General features: G+C 41.4%; 3 protein-coding genes across 5 annotated transcripts; all 3 read right to left on the reverse strand.

Annotated features, from left to right (window-relative positions):
* Positions 1-356: 356 nt before the first annotated feature.
* On the reverse strand, positions 357-10852 carry LOC146974784 (protein-tyrosine sulfotransferase 1-like). 3 transcript variants are annotated; one of them, XM_085798422.1, is made up of 6 exons: positions 10634-10852; positions 7068-7743; positions 5814-5972; positions 5406-5659; positions 2197-2398; positions 357-964 (listed from the first exon to the last, which is right to left on the reverse strand). In XM_085798422.1, the coding sequence occupies exons 2-6, from the start codon at positions 7473-7475 to the stop codon at positions 929-931; spliced, it is 1059 nt and encodes a 352-aa protein (XP_085654548.1). In that variant the 5' UTR covers positions 7476-7743; positions 10634-10852; the 3' UTR covers positions 357-928. The 3 variants fall into 3 exon arrangements, with proteins under 3 accessions (XP_085654548.1, XP_085654547.1, XP_085654549.1); XM_085798421.1 differs by having other exon boundaries at positions 10582-10852; XM_085798423.1 differs by lacking the exon at positions 10634-10852 and adding an exon at positions 9609-9901.
* Positions 10853-14305: 3453 nt separating this feature from the next.
* On the reverse strand, positions 14306-18122 carry crcp (calcitonin gene-related peptide-receptor component protein). Its single transcript, XM_085798432.1, has 6 exons — positions 18015-18122; positions 17177-17213; positions 16984-17082; positions 16777-16871; positions 16577-16634; positions 14306-14925 (listed from the first exon to the last, which is right to left on the reverse strand). Exons 1-6 carry the CDS (start codon positions 18020-18022, stop codon positions 14779-14781), a joined length of 444 nt encoding a protein of 147 aa, XP_085654558.1. The 5' UTR covers positions 18023-18122; the 3' UTR covers positions 14306-14778.
* A 3467-nt stretch (positions 18123-21589) lies between these two features.
* LOC146974786 (serine protease FAM111A-like) lies at positions 21590-24709 on the reverse strand. Its single transcript, XM_085796861.1, has 2 exons — positions 24650-24709; positions 21590-23675 (listed from the first exon to the last, which is right to left on the reverse strand). The coding sequence occupies exon 2, from the start codon at positions 23670-23672 to the stop codon at positions 21789-21791; it is 1884 nt and encodes a 627-aa protein (XP_085652987.1). The 5' UTR covers positions 23673-23675; positions 24650-24709; the 3' UTR covers positions 21590-21788.
* Positions 24710-25403: the final 694 nt, after the last annotated feature.

The raw sequence follows: 25403 nt of genomic DNA on the forward strand, positions 1-25403 counted from the left end.
TTGACTCATGACTTCTGGAGATTCCAGTATTGTGGCTGGTCATGTGTGCACATACAACATCTACAGTGGGGTTCAGAAGTCTGGCACCTGGCCTAGACCTGCAGTATACAGGATTCACAACATTATAATTGGTAACTGCTTATATTACAGAAGCTCTTTAATTTCTTTCTTTTCATATTATCTTCCTAATATTTGTTTCCCCATCTGTGAAAACAGTGCCATAGGCACTAGAGGGCGCTGTGGCTCTGCTGACTGTCCATCATGCACATCATGCACAGGCAGTAGTTTGACTGGATTGAGAAAGTCAATGAACAAACCATAGACTCTATAAAAGAGGGACAAACACAATAGCTACATTATAAGATGACATTGAGGTCTTTTTATTCATGTTCAACAATATACAACATTTAAAAATCCCCAATTCAGAATAAACCACTTTCAAATTCCTGAATGAATGGTCAACACCAAAATAATTTATTAAGAAAATAAACATACATTTTCAAAAATATACAGTCATTATGCTTCATGGACACTGGCTGAAATCTCAGTGAGTGAGAGATTTGTGTAGAGACACATTCACATTTCTGGTGAAGTCATAACAACTTACAGACATGTTGAAATTATTTCAGGTACAAACGTGTGAAGATGCGTCAAAATGCAGTGTAATACTGTGTTCATCATGGAGGACACGTCAGAGTGAGAAGCAGCGATCCTCAGGTAGTCCATGTATGGCCCAAGTGCTGAGATTTGAACCCCAAACCATCCCATGAACACTCCACCCGTGTACAGACACTGTATTCAAGTTTAACAAACAATTCAAAAATACACATGGGACACTTGAAAATTGTTCCTGTGAGGTTCATTTACTGCTGAGCTGGTCTGTGTTTAAGGTGCATCCATGTCATGGGACAGCGTTTTCCTCTCTCACTTAGCTGGGGTGTGGTGTTTCTGCTGTTTTCACACTCTGAGGAAAGACAAGACACAGTATAAAAATCTAGAGGATTTCAATTACATGTCATGCCACAGTTTCATCCTGACAATTTAAAACAGTCCAAACTGTGAGGATTTGGAGAGTTACACATTTTTTGGGATACTGCATTTAAGTGCCAATACTCAGCTTTAATTTGAATGGGCTCACATCATAAAGAAGTTAGTGCCTGTAAAATTCAAATTTATTTTGCAGTACAATATTGTTTGTGTAATTTATGTTTTGATATTTTCTTACTTTGCTTGCTTACATTTATTTTTGGTGTTGCAATTATAGATGTTCCTGTGTAACTGTAGAAGATACACAATGTGTTTGTAGACTATAGACTGCCGACACGACACAATGGTATTGATGACAGAAAAAGTGCCGAGGAGTGGAGCCACAGTTTTCCGACCATGTCCTGGACTGCGTTGTGGATTTTATCCAGTCGTCGATTACTTGTGCTGTTTGAGTGCTATTTCTTCAATAATTTATCCTGTATATTATATGTTTTATTCATTGAACAACTAATTTGAAATATGCAAATCCATTCAATTCAATTCAGAACATAATGATCCAATTTCAGTCTACTTTCTCCAATAAAAAAGACATTACACATCCCTGTGTTTGTCTATCCACCTTTTTCCAAACGTCAAAAACATAAGCCGGTTTTGCTCTTCCGGTGGAATTTTATGTTTATGTTTCCATGATTTCAGCAGTTGTGGTAAATGCATAGATCTTTTTTTCTTTTTTTCAATGAAAATCTGTAAAACACATGGATCATCACGCCTGCTTTTAACAATGGATGCACAAATTGACATCTGTGTTAAAAGCCAGGATTAATAGATCCATGCATTTACCGCAACTATGACAACAACTGAAAACTATGGAAACAAAAAAGGAAATTCCACCGGAAATGCAAAACCGGCTTCCGGTTTTGACCATAGATGACATTTGGAAACTTTTTTTTTTTTTTTTTAAAGTATATTTTTTGGCTTTTTGCCTTTATTTGATAGCACAGTATAGATAGACAGGAAAGGGGGAGGTAGAGAGAGGGGGAATGACATGCAGGAAAGGTCTGCCCGACGCGGGACTCGAACCGGGGACGCCTGCGTTGAGGACTGTAGCCTCTACATGGGGCGGCCGCTTTAACCACTGCGCCACACACCGCCCCTACATTTGGAAACTTGAGGATAGAATGAATCTCATGTGCTCTTTTTCAGCCGCACCTGTGAGTAACTGAATGGAGACGCTACTGGCTCTGGTCTGGTGTAGTTGGGGGGGTTGGCATCAGGGTCGTAGCCCAGACGAGCCAGCATGGGGGCGATTTCAGCCATGTCGCTCATCACATCAGAGGGAATGTGGCCCACCCACTTGGAGAGGGCGTCTGTGTTGACAGGCTTCATCACTTGGTCTGTCGAACGCTCCACCCTGCACACAGAGGAAAACACATGCTCAGTTTATGTGTGTGTCCAAAACAAATACTTCAGTCAACTGAAGAGTGATAAACCTGTGGAGGATCTTAAATATTGAAATGAAGACAAATCAAACAATGCAATAAAGTGAAATACAGCACAGTCACAATTAGCTATTAAAGACAACAAGCTAAATAACCCTTTATAATGTGTGTTTTTCATTTAATTAGCAGGACTAAGTGTTATATTTCACTTTCTTTGTCCCAGTTTAGGTATTTTAAATCTTCCATACCTACAACCTGTCCATCTCAACTAAATAAACAAATGTGGAAGTGCATACATGACTCATGGTCACAACATGTCACTTTTTTTTTTATTAATTCACATTTATGAGCAGGCTTAATAAAAGCGTCTTTGTGTGACTAATATTGCGCCAGTTGTTGCATGACTAATCAACATGAGGGTGCTAATTCTCTCCAAACATGGCCTCATTCCTTCAGATACACGCCAGGTTTGGGCGAAGCAGGAGGGACTAAATCCCCTGAGCTGCTGGAGACGCTCTGCTGGAATCACGAACAAATAAGTGGGGCAACACAAATTAAATATCTGCAGAGGGAAGTCTATAAGCTTTACATGACCCTGAAAGGTTTGGCTGCTTCAGATAAAAATTCCAATCTGTCCCACAACCTGGGCTACATACACAAAGTACGAAAACATAAATAAAGGTTTCAGGGGAGATGGCTACCACTGCACAAACATAATGTGGTATCTGAGTTTTATGGCTGGTTCTTCTGATAGCTCTCCAATTTTATTTTCCAAGCATTAAATAAATATAAACATTTAGTATTCTCCATCCATACCAAAACAACACAAAATTTACACAAATACGAATTACATTTTGAAATTTTGGGGATTCTTTTCTGTAAATTCATATCATGAATTTAGGACATTTTTAGCTGATGCAAATATTGGATCCAGACTATAATATATTTCAGTGCCTTTTGAAAAAGTCCCTGGGAAACTAATATAGAGCTCAGATATAATAATAATAATATTAATAATAATAATAAATTGTATTTGTGCGTGTTTTTTCAAATGCTCAAGGGCATTTTACACAGTTTGGAAATTATAAAATAGCAGATAGAATAAAACAGCATGAGCGTGGTTTTGAATGTTATGAGTTCATTAATCAATTAATCAATTCACACAAAATAAATCGTTATATAAGAAATATATAATACAATCATATGATGTAATAAAAACCGTCAGATTAATAGATGACACAGATCATTGTTATTGCAGTGCAGCCAGTGTTTGATTGTGACTATATTGTATATGGCTAAACAAATGTCCATGTCTACACTGCTCTGTTATTATGTCACTGATAACAAAAAAGACTGTGGCTATGTTCTCTGCTGATACCGACTGCTGCACTAGTATCTCAGGTACAGTAGTCCATCGCTACATAGTCGACTGGTGTTCGATTCCCCCGACCCTGCACTCTGACCCCTGCTGAGGACAGGCCAATCAATGGAGTTTTAAATTCCCTGTATCACCTTGCACGAATGTCATGTAACAGACATACACCATGAAAACAATATAAAAGGAAACACTGGCCAAAGCATTCAGTGATGAGGTGAATCTGTAAAACTAGATTTACTTCCCCACTGAAGAATTCTGTTACATAAGATTTTGATCTGAATCTCACAATCATTAAGCAGCAGCACAGGCAAGAGCCAAAAGACAGTGAGCGAGAGAGGAAGAGAGAGAGAGGAGGGAAAGATAGAGAGAATCACAGCAGTCTGGAAAGCATGGCACCTTTTCATCCTAAAATATACCTGCTTAAAAACACCACGATGAGCAATTATGGTGAGAATAAGGTTTGTGTAATTCTGTCTCACCCATCCATTCAATAGCTATACTGTTTCTCCTTATAGGGTCAGGTGGGGGGGGCTGCAGCCAATCCAAGCTAACAAAAGGTGAGGCAAACAACCTCATACTAGGCCTGCACGATACCAGCAAAATGTCCGATGACACTGTTCAATATCGTGATGATGATATGACTTGAGATAAGTAAGCAAATATTCAGGCGTGCATATGAACCATACAGTTCCTGTGTCTTTGTGAAAACGACGTAGTACATATGCCAGGCCTGTAGTGGCGCTGTAACACTGCCACACAAATACAACACAAACAGAGAAGAAGAGTGGAGCGCTTCCCCGCTGTAAACAAACTCCAAACATTAGAAGTCGACTAAACATATGCCGATTTATTCGACGTGTACACGTTTCAGGCGCCGTTACAGGGACCCAACGGAAGTCTGCCGTTGTTGTTGTTACGCTGCATCTAGTGGTGTAGGTAAATAAAACTTACTCATTGCATTTCAGGCAACCTTTGCCATCTGTTTATCGCGCATGTTGACATTGCGATGACGATGAAAATACGATTGATCTTGCAGCCCTACCTCACACCCAGATTCATACCTACGAATCCAGGCAGACACATGCAAACTCCAGTGCCAACAGTACTAACCACTGCACCGCAGTGCTAGCCCTAAGCAGCACACCATGTGCATCCATTTATCAGACAGAGAGAGAGAGAAAGACGAGTGAACTGGTGCCATCCTCAGATGAGTAACTGACACAAGCATAAACGTCACATTTCGATCATGTTTTTACGCATGTGTTTTCAACTGCTCGAGGTTTGACTGGCGCCCTCTTCATCTGCGAAAGGTTTACCCTTGTTTAGCCCGTTGTGGGTATCTTGTCTTGTTTGTAGTTTCAGCTGATTGTGCTGAGATTTTGAGTTATCTGCTTCTGAAACTCTCTGCTACCCTCACAACAGGAAATGAACTTTATCTTGAACATGTGACATGAAAAGCAGCCCTGCCTCTCTCCAGCAGAGAAGTTTCAGAGACAGATATCTGAAAAACCTCAGCGTGCGAAACTGAAACCGTCTACACGGTCAGATGCATCTAGGATTAATAGGTGGGCTTGGTGTACACAACCATGTCGAACACTCACTTGGACAGAGACACACCACCGGCCTTTCCGATCAGCTCTTCGTGGTGCAGCACTGATGCATCCCATTGCAGGTCAAGGAAGTGAAGCAACTTCCTCATTTCCTCCTCCGCGCGCAGGACAAGCTGCTCGTAGCGGAGAGCCATACATCTGCTCTTCCCCACCGCCTGGCACTGGCTGTACATGGTCTCCACCGCGCCGCTCCACTTGGTCAGACAGTCCCTGTAGCTGTTCAGGTCGAAGCCAGAGATAGTCACCTGTGCATGGGAAGATAAACAGAGGAAAATTAATTTAGCCGCAATGTGGCAGCAGAACAAACTTGACTAGTGTTTGGTAAGATAAACAGCAAGCAGGACTTTGCATCCCTGCAGCCGTGATAAGGAGAGGGGAAAATAAACAAAAACAGCATACTTTGCGTGATATCATGGAGTGGACGGCTGCTCGTCCGTCTCGTAGCATGAGCACAAATTTGGCTTTGGGGAAGATACGCGCCAGGTATGAGAGAGACTTCAGGGCGAACGGGTCCTTGTTGCACAGGCGAGGTGCAGGCTCCCCATGGCCGACGATCACCTGAAGCACAGATGTCAAAACTGAACATTTCCACAATACATGACTTCAGTACATGAAAGATTTTTCTTTTTTTTTTTAAGTATATTTTTTGGCTTTTTTGCCTTTATTTGATAGCACAGTGAGATAGACAGGAAAGGGGGAGGCAGAGAGAGGGGGAATGACATGCAGGAAAGGTCTGCCCGACGCGGGACTCGAACCGGGGACGCCTGCGTTGAGGACTGTAGCCTCTACATGGGGCGGCCGCTCTAACCACTGTGCCATGCACCACCCCGATTTTTCATATTCATATTGAGATACTGAATATACAGCAGAAAAGAAGCATGTGAACTCTTTGGAATAACCGGTTTGTATTGAAACTAGAACCAAACAAACAATGATAATCTCCTGTGTCTTTATTGAACACACCCATGAAACATTCACTGTGCTGGTGGAACCTCCTTTAGCAATCACTGTCCTGACGCTCCCTTTGTTATTCTTAACATTTTGAGCTAACAACATATCTAATACTGTGTGTTCTTCCTCAAATGATTCAACCTCCCACTCATGTTGTGAACTGACAAACTTCAGGCGGGAGAGAAAGGCAGGCTTCTCTGTGGTGTCATGCCGTCAACGCCACAATTCGTGCAACTGTGCACTGTTTTGCATTTGCATTTTGTTAGACTCACGAACAAAGACACTAACAAGCTCCCATGGTCATTTTCATAATTACCTAACTGATCGTTCTGCTGTGCTTTTTGGAGTGATCTTAGCTGGACGCCCACTTCTAGGGAGAATTCAATCATCTCCGTTTATAAACAGTTGATTGACACTATGTTGACAATTTTTCAAGCAAAAACTCTAAATTTCTGTTTCCAGGATTAGAAAATGTGAGAGAAGAATAAATAAGAATAAAATCATTTCAAAGACATCACATTGGCGCCATCCCTGTTTTCACCATTATTTAACATCTCAGAATGAAAAGATAATCAACAGATAAGTTAATAATGATACTTTCAAATCATAATTAACATATTTAAAGCCGCCTATAATAACATGTTGGACCCTAAATCAGAAACATATCTTTGAAACCCAAAAATTAGATGCCCAAGGGCTCACCTCCAACAGGAACGCTCGCACGGCTGAATCCAGCACCTGGTCGGTGACGCCCGCCTCATCCAATCGTATCCTCTCCTTGACCGAGCGGCTCCAGGTGGCCCGCATGGCCAGGAGACGCGGAATCACTCGGGTTTCTTCCCCGCATCGCACGGAGTTGTGGGCATCCAGCATGACGCGCATGAGCGTGGTGCCGCTCCTGGGGAAGCCGCCGATGAAGATGAGCGGCGTGTCCTCTGGGAAGTGGTCGGTGAGGGACAGGCTCTGATTGGCCGAGCCCAGGTTGAGCTCCATCCAGCGGTGCCGGTGGCTCTTCGGGGGGCACTCTATCCCGTTCATGCCCAGGTAGAGCAGGGAGGCCGAGCAGAGGAGCACGCAGCCCAGCAGCAGGTTGAACCTGCCGTTCCTCATGGTCGCTGGGTGTGTTGAAAAGTCAGGAGGACATAAAAGGAATAGAAAGGCGCGCCTGATTTACTTCATAAATTCCAGTTAAAGTCAGTTAAACCTGGACGGAGACAGGTGAGATGAGGCTGAGGAGGGAGGGAGGGGCGGTGCAGTCAGGTGTGAGCTGAGGACACTCCTCACTCTGTAGCTCCTACGCCCTGGTGTTGGAGAACAGGATCCATGCACGCTGCGCTCCACGGCCGACCACGTCTCTTATCCATCTTTCCTACAGCACCTAAAACAAGAGAACATGTCACGAATCTCAACAACAGCAACACTAGAACCATTTTATATTCCTCACAACCAAACAAAATAATTGCTTCAGTCTTCGTTCTATGAATGCCAATACCATGCCAGTGAATGAGGGACTGCAGACATGAGCCAGTGCCCTGCATGAGTGAGCTATTATCAGCAGGCAGGGTGCGATGGTGGCTGCTGCGTTTTTATGCCAAGAACACTTGCACACACTTTCATAGCATCTGAAATGCCTCCAGTTTCTGCTCTGAAAGAAGCTATTCTGCATCTTTTCCTCTGGGGAGCCACTGACTCTTAAGCCATATCAAACTTCACTGCGGCATGCAACACAGACACACACAGACACACACACACACACACTCAGACAGCGTATCTGAAGCCGCTAATTACAACTTGCTCATGTTTTCATTCCCACTGACAGTGTCTGCCACACTGAAACGCAAAGCAATCTGTTCTACGATTAAATTACTATTGACCAACCAAGAAGGAGCAACTTCCTCCTCTCTCCTCTTGCACACAAGCAGTTTCGTCAGTGTAAACCATGGTCCGATTCCTCTTATGGACGCACGACAAAAGAAAACACACAAGGTTGAAATCGAAAAGGAAACCAAGACTTACTTCAGTAACTGTAGTACTGAATGTGTTATTTCTCGAGGCACATTTCAGCTCTAGGGTCATCTATCTAACAGCAGCTTATCTCCGAAGCAGATCTGGAATTTAGGTATTCTAGTTTCTCCCTTGTTCAGGCGGGATGTGGAAGGAGACTCACATCTGGATGCCACGTGGGGAACCCTGCTCTCTCTGCGCTGGAGTAGCGTGCCCATTAAATTTAGCCTGACCATCAAAGCAAAAATGAAAAACAGCTGGATATGAGGACATCTCAACCTTGCTCAGATACTTACACGCCGCTCTAAGCCACACTAAGTCCAGTGGCATCCACGAGCTTTACATGTAATTCTAATGCATTTCCATGCAGAGATTAAGCCACTTGGAGTTTGCAGAGAATTAGGCCAGTGGTTTAAGATATAATTTGCTGCTTCCCCCTCCCTTACATAGATTTAAAGAGCCTATTCACCTGAATTATGAAAAAAAAAACATTTTGTCACTTTAAGAATGCAACTAACAATTATTTCCTTTACCATTCATTTGATAAATTTAATTGTTAGTTGCTCATCTGGTGTATAAAATGACAGACAGGGTAGAAATTCCTTAAGATAAAGTTAAATATCTTCAAATAGCAGATGTCTGAATTTGGCATACAGAACTGCAACAAAAAATAATATTAAAGAATAATTTAAAACTGATACGATGATAAATTAGTTGTTTAACGCATTTCCAAGCACAAACACCAAACATTCCCTCCCACTAACTTCTCAAATGTGAGTTTGATCTTTTGTTGATCCCATGCTATAATTAAGAATATCTGGATTTTGGTCTTTGTGAAAGCTTCTTACTGAGCCTTGGGAATTAGGGCATTCTTTCTCATCATTTCATTATATTTCATAAACAAAACTCGAAATCATTTAATCCACATATCACTGGATATAAAACTATTAGTTTGGGGGGGGGGGGGGGGGGGGGGGTAGTCCAAGTGAAAATGTGCCAATGAGGAGTGACTAAGAAGAGCTTTTGTGATTGACATTTTAATACTGCTAATTACACACAGAAAAGCCAGCTCCTTTGAATTGGGATGGGTGTGAAGATTTGCTGACAGAGACATCTAAAGGCTTTGCATGGTAACAAAAAAAAACCATTTGCTTTGCTGCAAACCGCAAAAGGGAAGTGATAAAATATGTTTTTTTCCATTAGTAGTTTTACTCTACTCTGATAAATCTAAAAACTGACCTTGACAGGGCCACTGTGTTCCCTGATCAGCATCCAACCAACAAACAAATCCACGATAAGAAGAGAACAGTCATCAGTGTGTCAGGAGGAAAAACAGCTCACTGTCAGCAGGGTCACCAGGAAACCCAAAGGTTTAAGTTCAGTCACAGCTGCTTCATCATGAGGGGCTGCTGCCTTCACGGCCTCCTAGTAAAAAAACAAAACAAAGTGGATGGTCCTCTTTCATGGTGGTGGTTTGGTTTCTTTGACCAGCAGGTTGTGAGGCAACCTGAAGACCCCTTCTTGTACCTCACATGAGAGGGTATGGGATGTTACAGAGACTCTGGGCTTCCTGCTGAAAGAGGGGAAACTCTGAGAGGAAGAGCAACTTCCACATTTTACCTTCATTCTAGTTTGAGAGCCTGTCTATTGTTGCAACCGTTTCCTCTAGCGCTCTCTACTACCTTTTTTTCTCCATGTATTTTTGTAGGCTATGTGCTATTTTTGCTCTCACTACGCTGCAAGCTGACTAAAATGTGTGTATTCAGTGTGCCACTGGTGCATGCTGGGTATGTGCTACCAGGTGTGTATTGGTGGCAACCACAGATATACTGACAGTCGTGAGCTTCACTATCACCGCAGTCGGTGTTGTATAAATAGGATTATTGCACAGCTGCAAAGCGCAGGCCCAGCAGCGACAGCACATCTGGCCTGGCTCGGATATACATGTTGTTTGAAGGAAAAAAAAAAAAAAAGCACCCGAGGCAGCAGCAGCAGCAGCAGCAGCAGCAGCAGCACCGTCCCTACCAGGTGGATGACCTGCTATCAGTCAAACACACCGTGACAGACCAGCGGCCACGACAGACAGACAGCCTGTCAGCGCGGTGTTTAACCCTCCGTACCTGACGTGCACGGACTCGTTTGTCCGTGTATAGGTGGCTAACACTGACACACGTTGTAAATATCACACTGGTTTAAAATGGTGTTCACTCACCGACGTCTGTGAAACTGACGAAATCCGAAGAAAAAAAAAACCACACATGAACCTTGATCCAAAACACCGAAACGACTCCTCTTCTACCCGCACAGATACAACGGTGTTTCCCCTCATGTGGAGACTTTATCTCTGGAGGTCACAGCAGACATGTTTACACCGTTAAGTGTGTGTTGTTTTGTTTTTTAACATACACAATTAAACAACGTATCGCCGCTGGCTGTGGACGTAACTTTGCACCGTACGGAGTGAGTGCAGCCGTAGCCTCCGTTCAGAGCTGGGGAGGAAAAAAACACACACACTGAGCACGAGCGCTGATAGGAAGGGGGGGCTGAGTGCTGATTGGTCGATGGACGCTCAGAATTCTAGAACGCAGCTGCTTGGACGCTTCCTATTGGTGGAGGTGTTAAAGGGCAATTCCGCCGCTGTGGCAAAAACCAACCCATAAAACGCTCCTCTCTTTTTTTTTTTCCTTCTCTTCCTCTTCGCACTGAAGGATAAAATTACTTTACCTCATCGACTCGTATGCTCTCAGTTAAAAGCCCGCTGGGGAAATCCAATCATAGCGTGGGATTTAGTGTGGAGGTTGAAGCTGCCTCATTTCATTTACCCGCCTTTTCATTAGTTAAGCTGATACCCCAGGGTATCCACAGTAGTCTATGGCCTTTGTGGACATCATTTTACATATCACATATTTTAACAAATAAAACCACAGGCCATAATTATTGATGAGTGACATAGTCATACAGATCATACAAAAATAACCTTTTTTTAATTAATTAATAATAAATATATGTTTACCTGGCAGTAAATAGTAAAGAAGTCATTTCTGCAGTTACTTTTGGTACTTTTAATAAATGCATATTTTGATACAGACACCTTCACTCTCACCTGTAGAACTTGCAGTGCAGGACTGTGGTATTAATAATAGCATTTAATAATAATAGCATTTATTTGAATAGGGACAGTGCATATTAATGAACATTAGTATAACTAAAAGAAATACTGCTGTAAATATGCCGGATTATAGCCAGGCGGCTAATTTGCGTCCGACGTCCCTAATAAATAAATAAAATACAGCAGTACACCACAAGGAATAAAAACAAAACAATAAATACAATACATATAGCGAAATACATAAAAGTGCACTACACAAACAAGAAAGACAAAACAATAAAAACAATGTTAGACACGGTACTAGGACAGGACAAACATTAATGTGCAAGACATAACAGTAATACAACATCCAGACAGCACAGTAAGTAAACAATCAGTCATATCGCCCCAGGTCCAGTTAATGGTCGCACTCTTGTGTGTCCTTAAGCCACTGCTTAAGATTCCCTTTAAAAGAGGAATAAGTGGGACATTCCCTTATAGTGGAGGGAAGACTATTCCAAATGCCTCCCCCCACCACAGACAGCACGTTCCTCCCAAATGAGGTGCGCCTGTGGGGAATCTCGCAGTCACCTCTCTCGCAAGCCCTGGTGCTCATGCCTCTCACTGTTCTTTTTTTGATGAACTCTTTCAGTGGTGGTGGAGCCAAACCATGAAGGCATTTATACACAGAGCAGGCCATTCTATACATTTTAAAACTGTGAAAACTTAGAAAATTGTACTTTTTAAGGACATTGCAGATGTGAAACGAAAAAGGTTTTTTGTCCAGAGTCTTTAGGGCTTTTTTGTAAAGAGAGTCTATTGGTTTAAGTGCAGTGGTACATGCCAGTGACCAACTCGTAAAACAGTAATCTATATGTGAGAAAATCATACAGTGTAAGAACATCAGAGCTGCCTTATTAGTTAATGAATGTCTTATCTGTCTAAAATTTGCCAGATTATATTTAACAGAATTGGTTACTTTTTTAATGTGCTTTCTGAAAGAAAGTGTAGGGTCCAGAATCACTCCGAGGTATCTGAACTCGCCTACCAAGGCAAGCTCCTCCCCTTTCAGAAACACACCAGAATGATCCGGCCTGAGTGGTTGTTTAGCAAAATACATACATACACTTTTCTTAACATTTAAGGCGAGACATGAATTAGTGAGCCAATCCTGAACATGAGACAAAGCTGTTGTGAGGATCTGTGCAGCCTCTGTCATGTTTTTAGCGGGAGTGAAAATAACCGCGTCATCCGCGTACAGCTGTGCGTTAACACCCTTACAAACATCAAATAAATCATTAATACTTTTCCTGTGGCCTCTGTGGAGAATATAACTGACCTGATACTTGCATAGATTAAGCCATCCAGTAATAGTGTATGCTGGCTAAAGTTAGCCTCATCACAATAGATTCATGGACAACTAATTATAATCTAGTGATATTTATTATGCTGAAATGGGGTATTATTGTGCATGAAGTATATATTGATTTGCTACTTGAAGCATATTAATGCTAATCCTTTCTTATTTAAGGGAGATTTTGGCAATCAGACTACATTAATTAAGCCATAAATATAAAGTGAAAACATGTATTTGGACATTCTTGCAAAACCACAAAACATCAAATTTAGAAAAGTCGTGGATAAAGAAAGAACAGGAAATGACGTCACAAAGAAACAGGAAATGCAAAACAGAAAGGTAGCCTACATGAGTCTAACCCGCACATCCTTCCTCTGCTACTCTAAAACACCCAACACAGAAAACACCAGACCCTGCAGCTCAAGAGTTTGTGGGTTTATCAGCCCTCAGTTTATATCCAGTGTCATCCTGCCTTACAGAAACATGTATCAGTGGAAAAATAACGCATGCTGAACCATCATCTTATGTCTGGAGGAGTAACTAATTACCACTATAAATCTAAGAAAAGCTAAAATAACAAAATTTATAACAAATAAAACCAATGATGCGTTGTGTTTACGGCATCCAATGAGTGCTCTCTACCTTTGTCCTGCAGTCACTGACCTATTGTACACGGATGTTTGTGATAAGTCAACTAAACAATCAAACATTGCCTCACTAGTCAGTTAAAGTCAATATGATTATTTTATTAGTGTACAACACAGGTTTACTGTTGCATCGAGGATGTTGAGTGAGCAAATGCTGCTAACTCCAACAGACAGCAGAAAATGGGACAGGTGATACCTTATAAAACCAACATGTATGACAGTATTTTGATCTGGAAAATGAAAGTACGGTTGTGTGAAGGCAGTGTCAGAATAAACTGGCACACAACCACTCATTTAACACACATGTGTGGACTTTAATTTGCCAGGAAAGACGGCTGATGTGAGCCACACTATACAAACAGATGTGACATTGTTTACCATCGTGTTCCAATCCAATTGTGATGTTCAGTTTTCAAAGCTTTTCTTGATTACAGACCAGCTGAACAGTCTAAATATAAGTTTCCATTTAATCAACAGGGGAACTGGCTGTTAGGAACGTCCCTGCTATTATGTGGTGCATAGAGACGAAACACTGAAGATGTCTTCTCCACATGTAGGTGCCACCACTTTCAAATGAGATTCAGATGTGAAGTGCTAATTTAGCACCAGTTCTTCACAGTCTGTCACACTCCATCACACCAGACTCCATGTCTTATTTTATATGTTCATTTGCACGACAGTCAGAAAACGTCTGCAGACTTTAAAAAAAAAAAGAGATGTGTGAACTGCTGACTCAGCTCTTGATTTACACTTTTGAAAAAGTCAGCACCTTTCCAAAGAAGATAACACTTCTACCCACGAGTAACCGACAAGACTCTTCTCTTGGTTGTTAATCTCTAATAATACTGTCTGACCAATGCAAGTCTAAATGCATTTCTGACAAATTTTACAGCTTTGGAAGTAATAAATCACCGTGGTACAAACTGGTGACTAACGTTCAGTCAGAAACTAAAAATAAAACAGGTTAATAGCAGACTGTCTCTGCATGAACATTGTCGGTGTGAAATAGAAATTAGACGAGTTAGATGCAAAAAAAAAGTCCAAGTGTGACTCACTGCCCAAAAAGCTGTACTTATGAAGGTGTGCCTATGCCAGGTCTGAGTCCAGCTGTATGTACAAACCTAAATATAAATCACAACATGCTGGTTTTCTCACAGTCATGTAATGAGGTCCTTTTAGCCACGGCCAGGCAGCTGCTGTGCATCCTCTCCGCCGGCATGTTGTTCAGTTCAAGCAGCGATGTAAAACGGCTCAGATGGGGTCAACCTGTCCACTGTCCACTCTAAAGCTTCGCTCCTTTTCTTCACCTGCGCTGGGTCACGACTGTTCGCCGCCTTCGTCCATCTCCGCCTCCGCTGGAGCTGCGTTTTCCTGCTCAGGGTCACCGGGGAGGACTCCTGCCACTGTCTGGATGAGCTCCTCGATCTGCTCCTCTGATAAACGCTCCTCACTCTCCTCTACCATCTGAAAACACACAGAGAATTAAAACCAAACACACCTAATTATATAGCACTAAAGAAGCCTTTAAAGTGTCTATAATTCATGTTTTTATAATGATAATAATAACAATAATGGTGATGATGCATGGAATTATCATGTGTTAGGTCATTGTTTCACCCTCTGGCTCAGCTCTGTGTTGTGTTGTCTGACTCTCACCACTGTAATAGTGTTTTCAGTGAAAATACTGTTGAAAAAAACAAAACAAAAAAACAGGTACAATCTACCTGCTCAGCATCAAAGATTGGATAGACACAGTTTGCAACTTGCTGTTGAACACAGTGGAGCATTTAGCAGTTGAACACACAGATATTTCCCTCAGGCACCAGACCAGAACAAAGCTCGAAGCATGTGAATATTAAACCCGCCTCCACACCACTCCACTGCACAAGGTGTAAATAAGCAACAGTTTGGTAGCGACTTAGATCTTTAAAAGGCGAAAAAATGAAATGTTGTGAACTGCCTTCTCTAAAACAATTTGGTGTTCTGCCACATGACACAATGCACATAAACTCGCCTTGACTTTTACGTCAAATCAGTTTATCTGCAGTTGACCAAACAATCTCATCTCAAGCTGTTGTGGAGCGCTCTCAGTCTCGTCACATGAGTTTCAAGTGCAGGGGGAGTTTACAAGTTGTCATGGAACAGTGGATGTTCAAATTTCCAACACAGACAAGAGGTCATTCAAGGGCCCAGGAAAGGTTTGAAGTGGGCACTTGTACAGCTCCATGACAACAGTCTAACTTGACCTGCTGATGAGGATTGTGTGATACAATGGAAAGCACAACAACAGCCACTTGATGAAGCTTTAGTTAGGACTGCTTTTCCTATTATGAGGTATTCAAATATTTTGCTTTGTCAAAGAAACAAACAAACCACTACTAACAGCATTAATGTGTGGTTTTGTAACGCAGATATTTGCAAATTTAAGTGACAGCAAGAGGTGATTGAGAAACAGGAACTTAAATTGTGAGAAATCTTTTTTTGTGTGTTTATCGAGCTGCTGGTCTGAGAAGACTTGATAGTTTGTTCATATTTCTGGTGATGCACTGGATGTCTGAAAACCAAAATGCTCTATGTATGATCCAATCAGTGACACAAATTCAGGTCTTTTTAAAGTACCACTGACTGAGTTACACTAATAGAATCAATGGAGCTATTTACACAACAGTGCCTGTCAAAAATGACTCTGTCAACCTCAGCCTATACAGCTGTAACTAAAGAGATTAACACAGAGTCTTAAAGGGGCGACAGTGGTGTTGTTTTACATTTTCTAAATGCCAAAGATTCTTTTTTTTAAAAAAAAGAAAACTATCAGTGGTTTGTAAACTGGAGAACAAAGTGCATTTGTTGGGGACTATTTTCAGCTGTGGTAATGAACAGGCTCAAAATAAACTAGTGTCCATATTCACCATGACACCCAGGGCAGCAGAGCAGCTCATTGGTGTTTTTTAACAGTTACTGTACAACAACAGAGCTGGAGCTTCCTCTTGCTCCGACTACACAGGCAATACTTCTCTGCAGAAACATTTTTGCAGGATGTGTTGACAAGAAGAGAAGACAAGTAGAGAGATAATGTGAAGATACAAAAATAGTAACTGATGAGTAAAACACTCACTAGTTGAATTTCCACTGCCGTCTGTGGCCGGTGGTTCAGTAGCTGCAGTTTCTCGGCCCTGATGACATTTAGGAGCAGAGCATCATCGGTGTTAATATGGAACAGTAAACAGTGTGATCTACAAATGCAGACCAGTGCATCTTATTTTTTCTAAATACCAAATGAAGACATGATTTTTTCCTTCGTCACATCTTACTGACTTTGTGAGTTTGTGAGGCATCATGGTGGTGAGGAACTCTTTGACAATCTCGGGTCTCTGTCTGCTGCAGGGCGTCACCGACAGGTACTTCAGAGTCTGTGTGGAAATGCAGAGGAAACTGTAGGCGTGCTTTTGTATAAAAAAAAGAGAGAACAAAGTGCAAATGCATTAAAGTCAGTGATGAAAGAGAAAGAAGACATGATCCAACCTCATACGTGATGGTGTTTAAGTTCTGCTGCCCAGGGCTGTGCTTGTTCTTCCCGCTCTCCTTCCTCTGTTCCTTCAGGTCCGTCAGGAGTTTGAACACCTGAGAAACACAAACAGACAGATCTATGTTCACATCTCTTGTCTGAACAGAGCAAAACAGATGGAGCCAAATAAAGAGAGAGAGACCAACTCACCTCATAGTTACTGAGCATAGCAGCGTTTGAGTTTTTCCTGAAAAGAAGAAAATGAATCTTTGAAGTCCAAAAGCTTATTTTCAACCATTAGAAAAAATGTACATGCAAATATTAAAGGGCAATTTACTTTGGAGCATTTAGCCCCATCTCACAGTCTTCTTTTAGTGAGCAGCATTTGTTCAGGTGTGACTGAGGTAACATGACAACACATGAGACTGTGAGATGGTGTTCAAAGCTCTGAAAGGAGGATGGTGGATTTTGGAGCTAGGTTTTATTTAGCTGCATTTACATAACAAAAAGAAATGAACAGGGAGAGAAGCGTGTACAGGAGTCTGTTTTAATCTAAGATAATCAAATATTATCATGTGTAATATGACCATCAGTACAGTGGCAGAGAAAAATATATTTAAGAAAACACCACAAATATTTCCTTTGTAGATTTAAAGTGCTGATGCCTAACTGGTTAGCTGATAACTTAATGTTCCTCTCTCCTTTTAGAGTTGGTGTTTGCTTGTGGTTAATTGTCAAATACGAGTTCACATGCTGCTTATCTACTTGGGCAAAAATACTCAGCTACTATACAATGAGCACACGGGTGCATCCTTGTTCCCAGAGTTTTTCTGTCCTAATCTTTTTTTCTTAACTCTTCGAGAGGTTTGAATTGAAAACGTGTGTAACACCAGTTGTGTCGTTAAACTCCGGTTTCCCGCAGATTGACGTCGAAGCGTTTACTTATATACAAAAAAAGTTTGTCTACAGCTAAATAAAAACTACAAAGTAAGTCCAAATAATGTCACTGAAAACAATTACGACTATAATCAATAAAGAAAAATCTTACACTTCCATTTCGCCAGCCTCTTGGTTTCAGTCCGTTCTCCAAAAGTGTCCGTGTAGAAAATGCTGGCCGCGTCAACAGTTCCGCTGACATCTTGCGTGCTCTTTCTTTTTCCCTCTCTTGATAATAATAACACCGAGATGTCCTTATTTTCTGTAGCCTCTCGAGTGCTGATTGTAACTGCTACCTGTATCTTTTTTTTTTTAATCGGTTCAACATAGCAGTATGCTTGGTTGGTGCTGTCCTCTCCTTGTTTCAGTAAAGTGTAGCCTATTCTTTTTTTTAAGTGTGGACCACAGCTACAATAAAACATTTCCACCTAAGGCTCAAACCATGTAAACACAGAGAAGCTCAAACCAAGAACCTGTAGAAAGAAAACCTGTGTTTCAAGATGACTTTAAGGACATAGTGCCCTTGTCAGTTTATCAAGAGCCACCATTCAAACTAAATAACTAATGTCAGATAATAAAACTATTGTATTGTTAGTACAAGATAAATGGATAACAAATCACATACAGTTCTGATAGTTTCACTATCAAGTACCAGCTAGCCTATTACCAGGGGTGCAAACTCATCATGGGTAAAAAAGGTGACAAGATAGCGACCCCCTAGGGGGGTCCGGGGGCATGCTCCCCCGGGGAAATTTTTTTAAAAACCAACTTTAAAGGTGAATTTACAGTCAATTTTAGCACGAGACTAGGGTCCAGATTTACTCAGGTTTGCACAGCTTTTGCTCCTGTTAAACCTGCACAATCTGTCTCTCTGTGTTTGGTTTTGAAATATGTGAAGGGGGTCTTCAGCCTATGCAGGTTTAGCATGAGCAAAAGCTGTGCAAAACTTAGAGAATCTGTCCCTCGATGTCCATCAGATGAACCTTGCAAACCTTGCCTTCAAACTAAATCAAATTTAATACAGACTGATTGGTTCATTGTGAAACATTTATTTAGCCTATTGATGTAAATGTGTTTTCTGTACGTAGGCTATGCTCCGAGGTAGCGCTGCTCTTTCTGTCCAATAACACACATGAAGCTTAAAAATGCCATAGGTTACATAAAACATATTAAGCGGCAATATGTATTTAAAAGATGTTCAAGCAAACGGTTCGGTTCACGGTTTTGTGGTCATGGTTTTCGGTTCGGTTTCGTATACTTTGATCGTTGGGAAAATCAATCATGTATATTCAGGTTAAAACTGAAAGAATGAGGCAGTCTGACATCTGATACATCATTGTGACAGTCTGAGGTTAAAAGTAGGTGATCTGGTGGCAAGAGAGGAGACATTGATAGTTCCAACATGATTTTAATTTATTGGGCAAAGAAAGTTATCTAACAAATGCTAAGAACAATTAGATATTCACTGAAATATATAACCTATATTTATTAATTGTGGTTCTTACAAAAAATATATCTTATAAAATATAAAAGCTAAAATGTAAAGCTCTGCCCCTTTAATTAGTGCTTACTAAATAATTTAACTTTAGCCTACTACTTTTACAACCACATTATTTACCAGCAACATAAAGTGAAACAGAGGCAGAGGTGTCCTGCCACAGTCAGTCAACCTCCTCCTCTTCCTCCTGCTGCTGCTGCACAGGTCCGTTAATATAATACATCCATGCACAGGTCGCACTGGAGCTAGTCTCGCTCGCCAGACCCTCCTCCAGAGAAGGAGACACTGGAGCTAATAAAGCTAAACGCGCTAATCGCTAATTGGCCGCGATCGCGATCATCACACACACGCGGTCCCATACAGCACCTACACAACGCTGCTGGCGCATCTTCTTGCTCCGACTCTTTCACTCGCCATGCTCAAAAAGTCGCGTTAGTTAGTCTGTATTAAAAGTGAAGCTTCAGGTGTGTATTGCTGGACAGAAGAGGAGTGCTGCCACCACTCGTTGTCATCCAGATAAGCTGCATGCGCCTTAAAGAGACAGGTGCATTGGCTCGGCTCGGCTTGCCTCGCCTCGCCTCGCCGGACCCCCCCACCCCCCCCCCCTCTCAAATTTTTTTTTATTGCGGATTTACACGAATCACACAAATGACCAATTTGGGATCCAAAACGGCGAATTTCGCCGAAAGGTGACAAGTTTGCACCCCTGCTATTACAGAAAGTGCATTAAGTCTTTTCTTCTTTTTCTTTCTTTTCTCGGGATTTGATCTTCTTTTATAAGTATATATTTTTGCCTTTAATTGATAGCAGAGTCGAGAGAGACAGAAAATGGGGAGGCAGAGAGAGGGGGAATGACATGCAGCAATGGGAAGATAAAATATGTGGTGACTATCCAAAAACAAAAACTTATTAGTCATGGTGGCTTGAGGAAGATCTTTACACGATTCCAGAAGAAAACTAGAAAAAGCATTTCCAAGAATGGAAATGGTGTGACTGCTGACAGCAACTGAACGCTGTTGCAGAATTAGCAAATAGTGCAAGCTGTGATCACCATACAAATGTTTGACCAAGGTCAGAATCGAACCCACATCCTCATGGTTATTAGACTTCCACTCTGCCTCTAGGCCACGGTGCACACACAGTTGCAGAGACTGTTGTCTGTTAATGATCTGCACACTGTCAACATCAAGAAAGCTTGAGAGTCAAGCTTGAATGACTTAGAATGAAAATGTCTGTGAATTTCAGGCTGAGCACTAACCATATGGCCACAGAGAACCTGAGTTACAATGAGCTTTATACTATGAGGAATCAAAGACTGTCCAATGACAGCTGAATAATTGGAATCAAAAGTCAAGCAATGAAGTGAAAAGACTGAGGCAGGAATCGAACCCATGACCATATGATCACTAAACCTTTACTCTGCCACTCGGCTATAGAGAGCACACTGCTTTCAAACCTGTTGTCATTCATTGTAATGTGATGATGTGCTGCAAACTGGTACGAGTAATCAAGGAGATAACAAACACCTGTAACCAATTGAAGGCGGGGGAGGAGAGCAGAATTCAACATAACATAACAAGAGTTCTTCCCTTGGATTCGAACCAGTGACCTTAGGGTTGGCAAACATCCACCCTAACCCCTACACTACAGTGGAGTTGTGAAGAAGAGAGGTTGAGACTTTGATGAATGTGAGATTTTTTGTGAAAAAGTTAAATATTTGAAAAAGTATAAATAGTTAAAAAGAGAAAAGTAATGCCGATAAAGTTCAAAAAAAGCTGCACGTTTTGATATATGAATTGTTGAAATAGCACAAAGTATGAAGGACTAGAAGAAGACCGTAAAAAGGCGGAAGAAAATGGCCAAACAGAAGAACAATAGTGTGACTGCTTCAGCAGTCACACTAACAAGTTGTCAAAGTTGGTCTCTTTGGGTGATGTTCCCATTTATTGTAACAAAAAGGTAATTAACAAAACAGAAAATGACCATGTACCATCCAACTCAAACTAATCAACCTTCATTTCAGGCAGCTGGGCAAAAGAAAAGGTAGCGACTGCACCCTTGTAGTCAAAGTAAAGTACTTGCACAAAACACTAACAAAAGAATGGCTCCTACAAAATACATACAGATTCAATCATGAAAAAATACTTGATTCAACATCAGACAATCATTCTTGATTTCAGGTTACCAACATGACAGTGAGAAAAGTTCCCTCTCTTTATTCAAAAAAATATTGTGGTTCAGATCCCTCCACCAATCTCTGCATGTCCTATGTGTCTAACAACAAAACTTTAGTGTTTTACAGATATGAACAGAGACATGGCAGCCAATGTTGCTCCCTGCTGAAATTGATGGCTGTATCTTCTTGCCAGTAGGCAGCAGTGTCTCTGACTACACTTCACTCATGTCCATTGGGACAGGTTCCTCTCTCTGAGAGAGAAAATCAAAGAACACCTTCAAACAGTCATCATTAATGTACTCTAAGCTTCTGACTGTATTTTTAAAAGCTGTGAGGTTTCTGCTCTCAACCAGTTTTTTCACATTGCTCAATATGTCCTCGTGGTATGGAAAACTGGAGGTGAGGTAACTCTTCAACACATCAAACCTTCCTCTCTCCACCAGCTGGACAATGATATGTTCAAGAATGTCAGACAGGTGATAGCCAAACTCTACTACACTCTGTTTTTCACCTCTTACAGTGTCACAGGTATAACCCCCTGAATGCATTGCAACAACTCTGCAGTACTGGTCAAACACAGGTGAGCCAGATGAGCCAAAATAAAAACAAGAATTGTAATTTAGCATCCAGCTGTTCTGTTGGACAGATTGAACCACACCCTCGAAGAAACGGCGAGTAACAAACTGAACATGGCCTTGATTTTCCAGGTAGCTCTTCTCCACAAACTCTTTACAGTTATCAGATGAAATAATTGAGCATGGATCAATTTTTTTGATTCCTCCATAAGGATGCCCAATAATGCAAATACCAGCACTTCCAGGACGGAATCCACAGTGTTCTAGGAGACCGTCAGGCAGTTGTTTCCCTTCATCTAGTCTCAGCAGAGCCCAGTCGTGTCCAGGATAATATTCAAAGCCAGCGACCTCTGTCACGTCCACTACCCCCGACTCTTGTCCTCTGTCCATATCATCAAGACTTTCATAGGAGAAATTGACAGTGACCTTCACATCAAGCTGTCTTCTGTTGTCATTATAAATGTCTTTGAGGACATGGCCATTTGTGAGGACAAAGTTCTCAAACAGTAGAAAGCCAGTTCCCCCTGGGCTCCCATTTATTGTCACAAGACAAACAGAACTGCTAAGATCCATGAATTTCTTCATTGTCTTCACTTCTGTGCATGTCTGGTCATTATGCCCGTACTCCACCCGCAAGAGATTCTGGACACGAGAATTCTTGACAACTGTTTTCTTCACTTTAACCAACTCTTTAAACTGCTCTAACAGTTGACTCTTCATTTCTGCTGATTTGGGTATTTCACACATTATTTCTTCTGCTGCTGTCTTACTATTTATCGTTGGTTCTTGTTTCAGGGTGGTGTTGTTTTGGGAAGCACTTGTGGTCGACTGATGTGAAGCTTCTTGGTTTTCATCAGAGTCGTGTGTCTGAGACTCGTTTGGCGATATGTAAGTGTCATCAAGACTGCCTGGCTGGCTGTCTGGAACCGTAGACTTGTCCAGCAGTATGATCCTGTAGGTTTGACCATCTAAATCATCAACATCCATTGACATTTCAATTTTGACATTATTACTTGTGCGACAGAGTCCAAAGTTCTTGTTGAAGAGAGCTTTCAGAAATCGACCATCTCTTTTCAGAGCTTGCTTCACAGTTTCACCTTTGTATGCATAAACTGTAATTTCCTCAACAACCTTTTTTAGTGCTAGATTTCTCAAGATTCTCGCTACACCATTACCGCCTCTTGTCAGTACATGCAACATCACAAGCTCATGAGATGACCTCCGTCTGTAGGGATGAACAGACCTGTTACTGATTCGTTTTCCAAACAAACCAGCTTTACCAGCAGTAACATACTTGATGGTTAAAGGTTCCCCTTTAATTAAGCTGCATGGCCAGTGTGAGCTGATGGCTCTCCCTTCTCTAACAAAGACAAGCTCTTTGCCCTTATTCTTCATCGCAAATGTTCTCAGCTGTGAGCTGCTTATCATCAAGTCTTCAGCAGTTGCTGCCTTGTTGCAGCTAACAGATGTTCCGTTTTTGCCCCACACAAAAACACAGGAATGCGTTTTATGTGTTTCCATTTCCTATAGGGATAAAGAGATCATGTCTCATTTAATCAATTAACAATAAAATACAGACAAACAAATGCTACAAAAAACGAGTCTATCTTGTATCTGTAGCTTCAGGGATGCAAACGGGTCAGGACCAAAAAAGAGAGGAATTGTCTGGGGGGGGGGGTGCTCACCATTAACAGATTATTACATTACAATATCATGTAAAAGTCAATTTCCAGTAGTTCAACCCCAACCAAGTATTGATTGATTGATTGATTATAGATGGACATAGTTTTCAGTAGGCCAACATTTCTATAGGCTTAAAAAAAATAAAATAAAAAGATCCTTTGCAATATTTCAATTTTGGAGATACTGAATTTTAGGTCTTCACTGAATGTTAGTCATAATTATTACTATTAAAATAAACTGAATAAATAAAGACATGGAATGTTTCATTCAGTGTGTAATGGACATATAGGCCTATATAATGTGTTAGTTTCACTTTAATTGAACACATTCTACATCGCGGAGGCGACGTCTCTCCCTCACCTCTGAAACGGGGCAGAGCTCCGTGGGAGACACCTGCCTGACACAGCAACGTAGGGAACCGTGCATGTCCGCGGCGCACAGCTCCACGGACACGCACGGGGGGAAAAAACAGCGCCGCCGTCGCACTGACTGCACGCGGCTACGCGCCGCTTTGGGTAACGAGCGCGCATGTCGCGCATTGGAGGTCGGCTGTTATCAGTATAATCAGAGACAACCATGAATGAGTTCGCCTCAGTTTCACGTGATTGTCACCGTCAGCCTGTTAGAAAAAACATTTACTGACCCCAGCTGAGACACTGAGACCCCCCCTCCCCTCAAAAACAAAAACTCTTCGGATCTGAACGATTCACACAAGTCACCTAATTGGTCATGAAAAAAGCGAGTTTCGCTTTTCGGCGCACTGTTTGCATCCCTGAGCTTTTACCAATACAGACATAAAATCAAGCATGTCAAACCTGTGAAACTGGGTGTAAATTATCAGGTGGACAGCTCTCCCCATTGTTGTTGTCTGCATTATTCTTGAGACAAGAAAAAAAAAAGAAGCATAAATACATGCTTTCAACTTTTTTCATTTATTACCATGCTGAAATACAGAGGGACCAAACAAGTTAAATCAGTCAACATGATTTGGTAAAGTTATTTAATAATTCATAAGCAGCTTGAATTGAGTGATAACATAAAATCTGTACCTCCACAGTTCTGTCCATTTGCAGAATTGTTAAAGTGACGTAATCGGCCAGACTTGATCAGCGCTGAAATGAAGTGCTTATCTCTATGTGAAAAGCAAAACAAATGTGGTTCATTTTAACAGACAACAAAAGAATCAAACTTTAGTGTATTCATATTAAAGTTATTGTGACTAACGTCACAAAAACAACAGTAAAACAACAATGTAAGGTGACCATTTCATGCACTGGACATTAGCACATTGTTTTTGTTGCTGGAATATTAATCACACAATGAAACGAAGGCGTCCGTGGTGAGTTGTCTACCAAAAGCCACTTTTATTCAGGGCGTGACGAAAGTACTGTATACAAAGTCAATGAAATGACGCAACATTTCGTTTCATACCGCCACACAGTCGCACTCGCTTTTGGTGGCTGTTTTTCGTCCAGTGGTGGTTTGTTATGTCCGTTATAAAGTGAAACTGAACGTGTACAATTCAGTAAACATCTTTGTTTTAAACGTATTCTCATACCGTAGTATACC

Source organism: Trachurus japonicus, chromosome 14 (assembly GCF_045865225.1).
Source record: "Trachurus japonicus isolate A0001 chromosome 14, Traja_1.0".
In the NCBI taxonomy this organism is placed as follows: domain Eukaryota; kingdom Metazoa; phylum Chordata; class Actinopteri; order Carangiformes; family Carangidae; genus Trachurus; species Trachurus japonicus.

Excerpts from the sequence above, each read along its gene's own strand:
- LOC146974784 (XM_085798422.1), bottom strand. The coding sequence starts at position 7,475 with ATGAGGAACGGCAGGTTCAACCTGCTGCTGGGCTGCGTGCTCCTCTGC. Across the intron at positions 5,973-7,067 it reads TGCGAGCGTTCCTGTTGGAG|GTGATCGTCGGCCATGGGGA; the intron begins GTGAGCCCTTGG and ends TCTGTGCTTCAG. Across the intron at positions 5,660-5,813 it reads ACTCCATGATATCACGCAAA|GTGACTATCTCTGGCTTCGA; the intron begins GTATGCTGTTTT and ends TCCCATGCACAG.
- crcp (XM_085798432.1), bottom strand. Across the intron at positions 17,083-17,176 it reads CTATGCTCAGTAACTATGAG|GTGTTCAAACTCCTGACGGA; the intron begins GTGAGTTGGTCT and ends TGTGTTTCTCAG. Across the intron at positions 16,872-16,983 it reads TAAACACCATCACGTATGAG|ACTCTGAAGTACCTGTCGGT; the intron begins GTTGGATCATGT and ends ATTTCCACACAG.
- LOC146974786 (XM_085796861.1), bottom strand. The coding sequence starts at position 23,672 with ATGGAAACACATAAAACGCATTCCTGTGTTTTTGTGTGGGGCAAAAAC.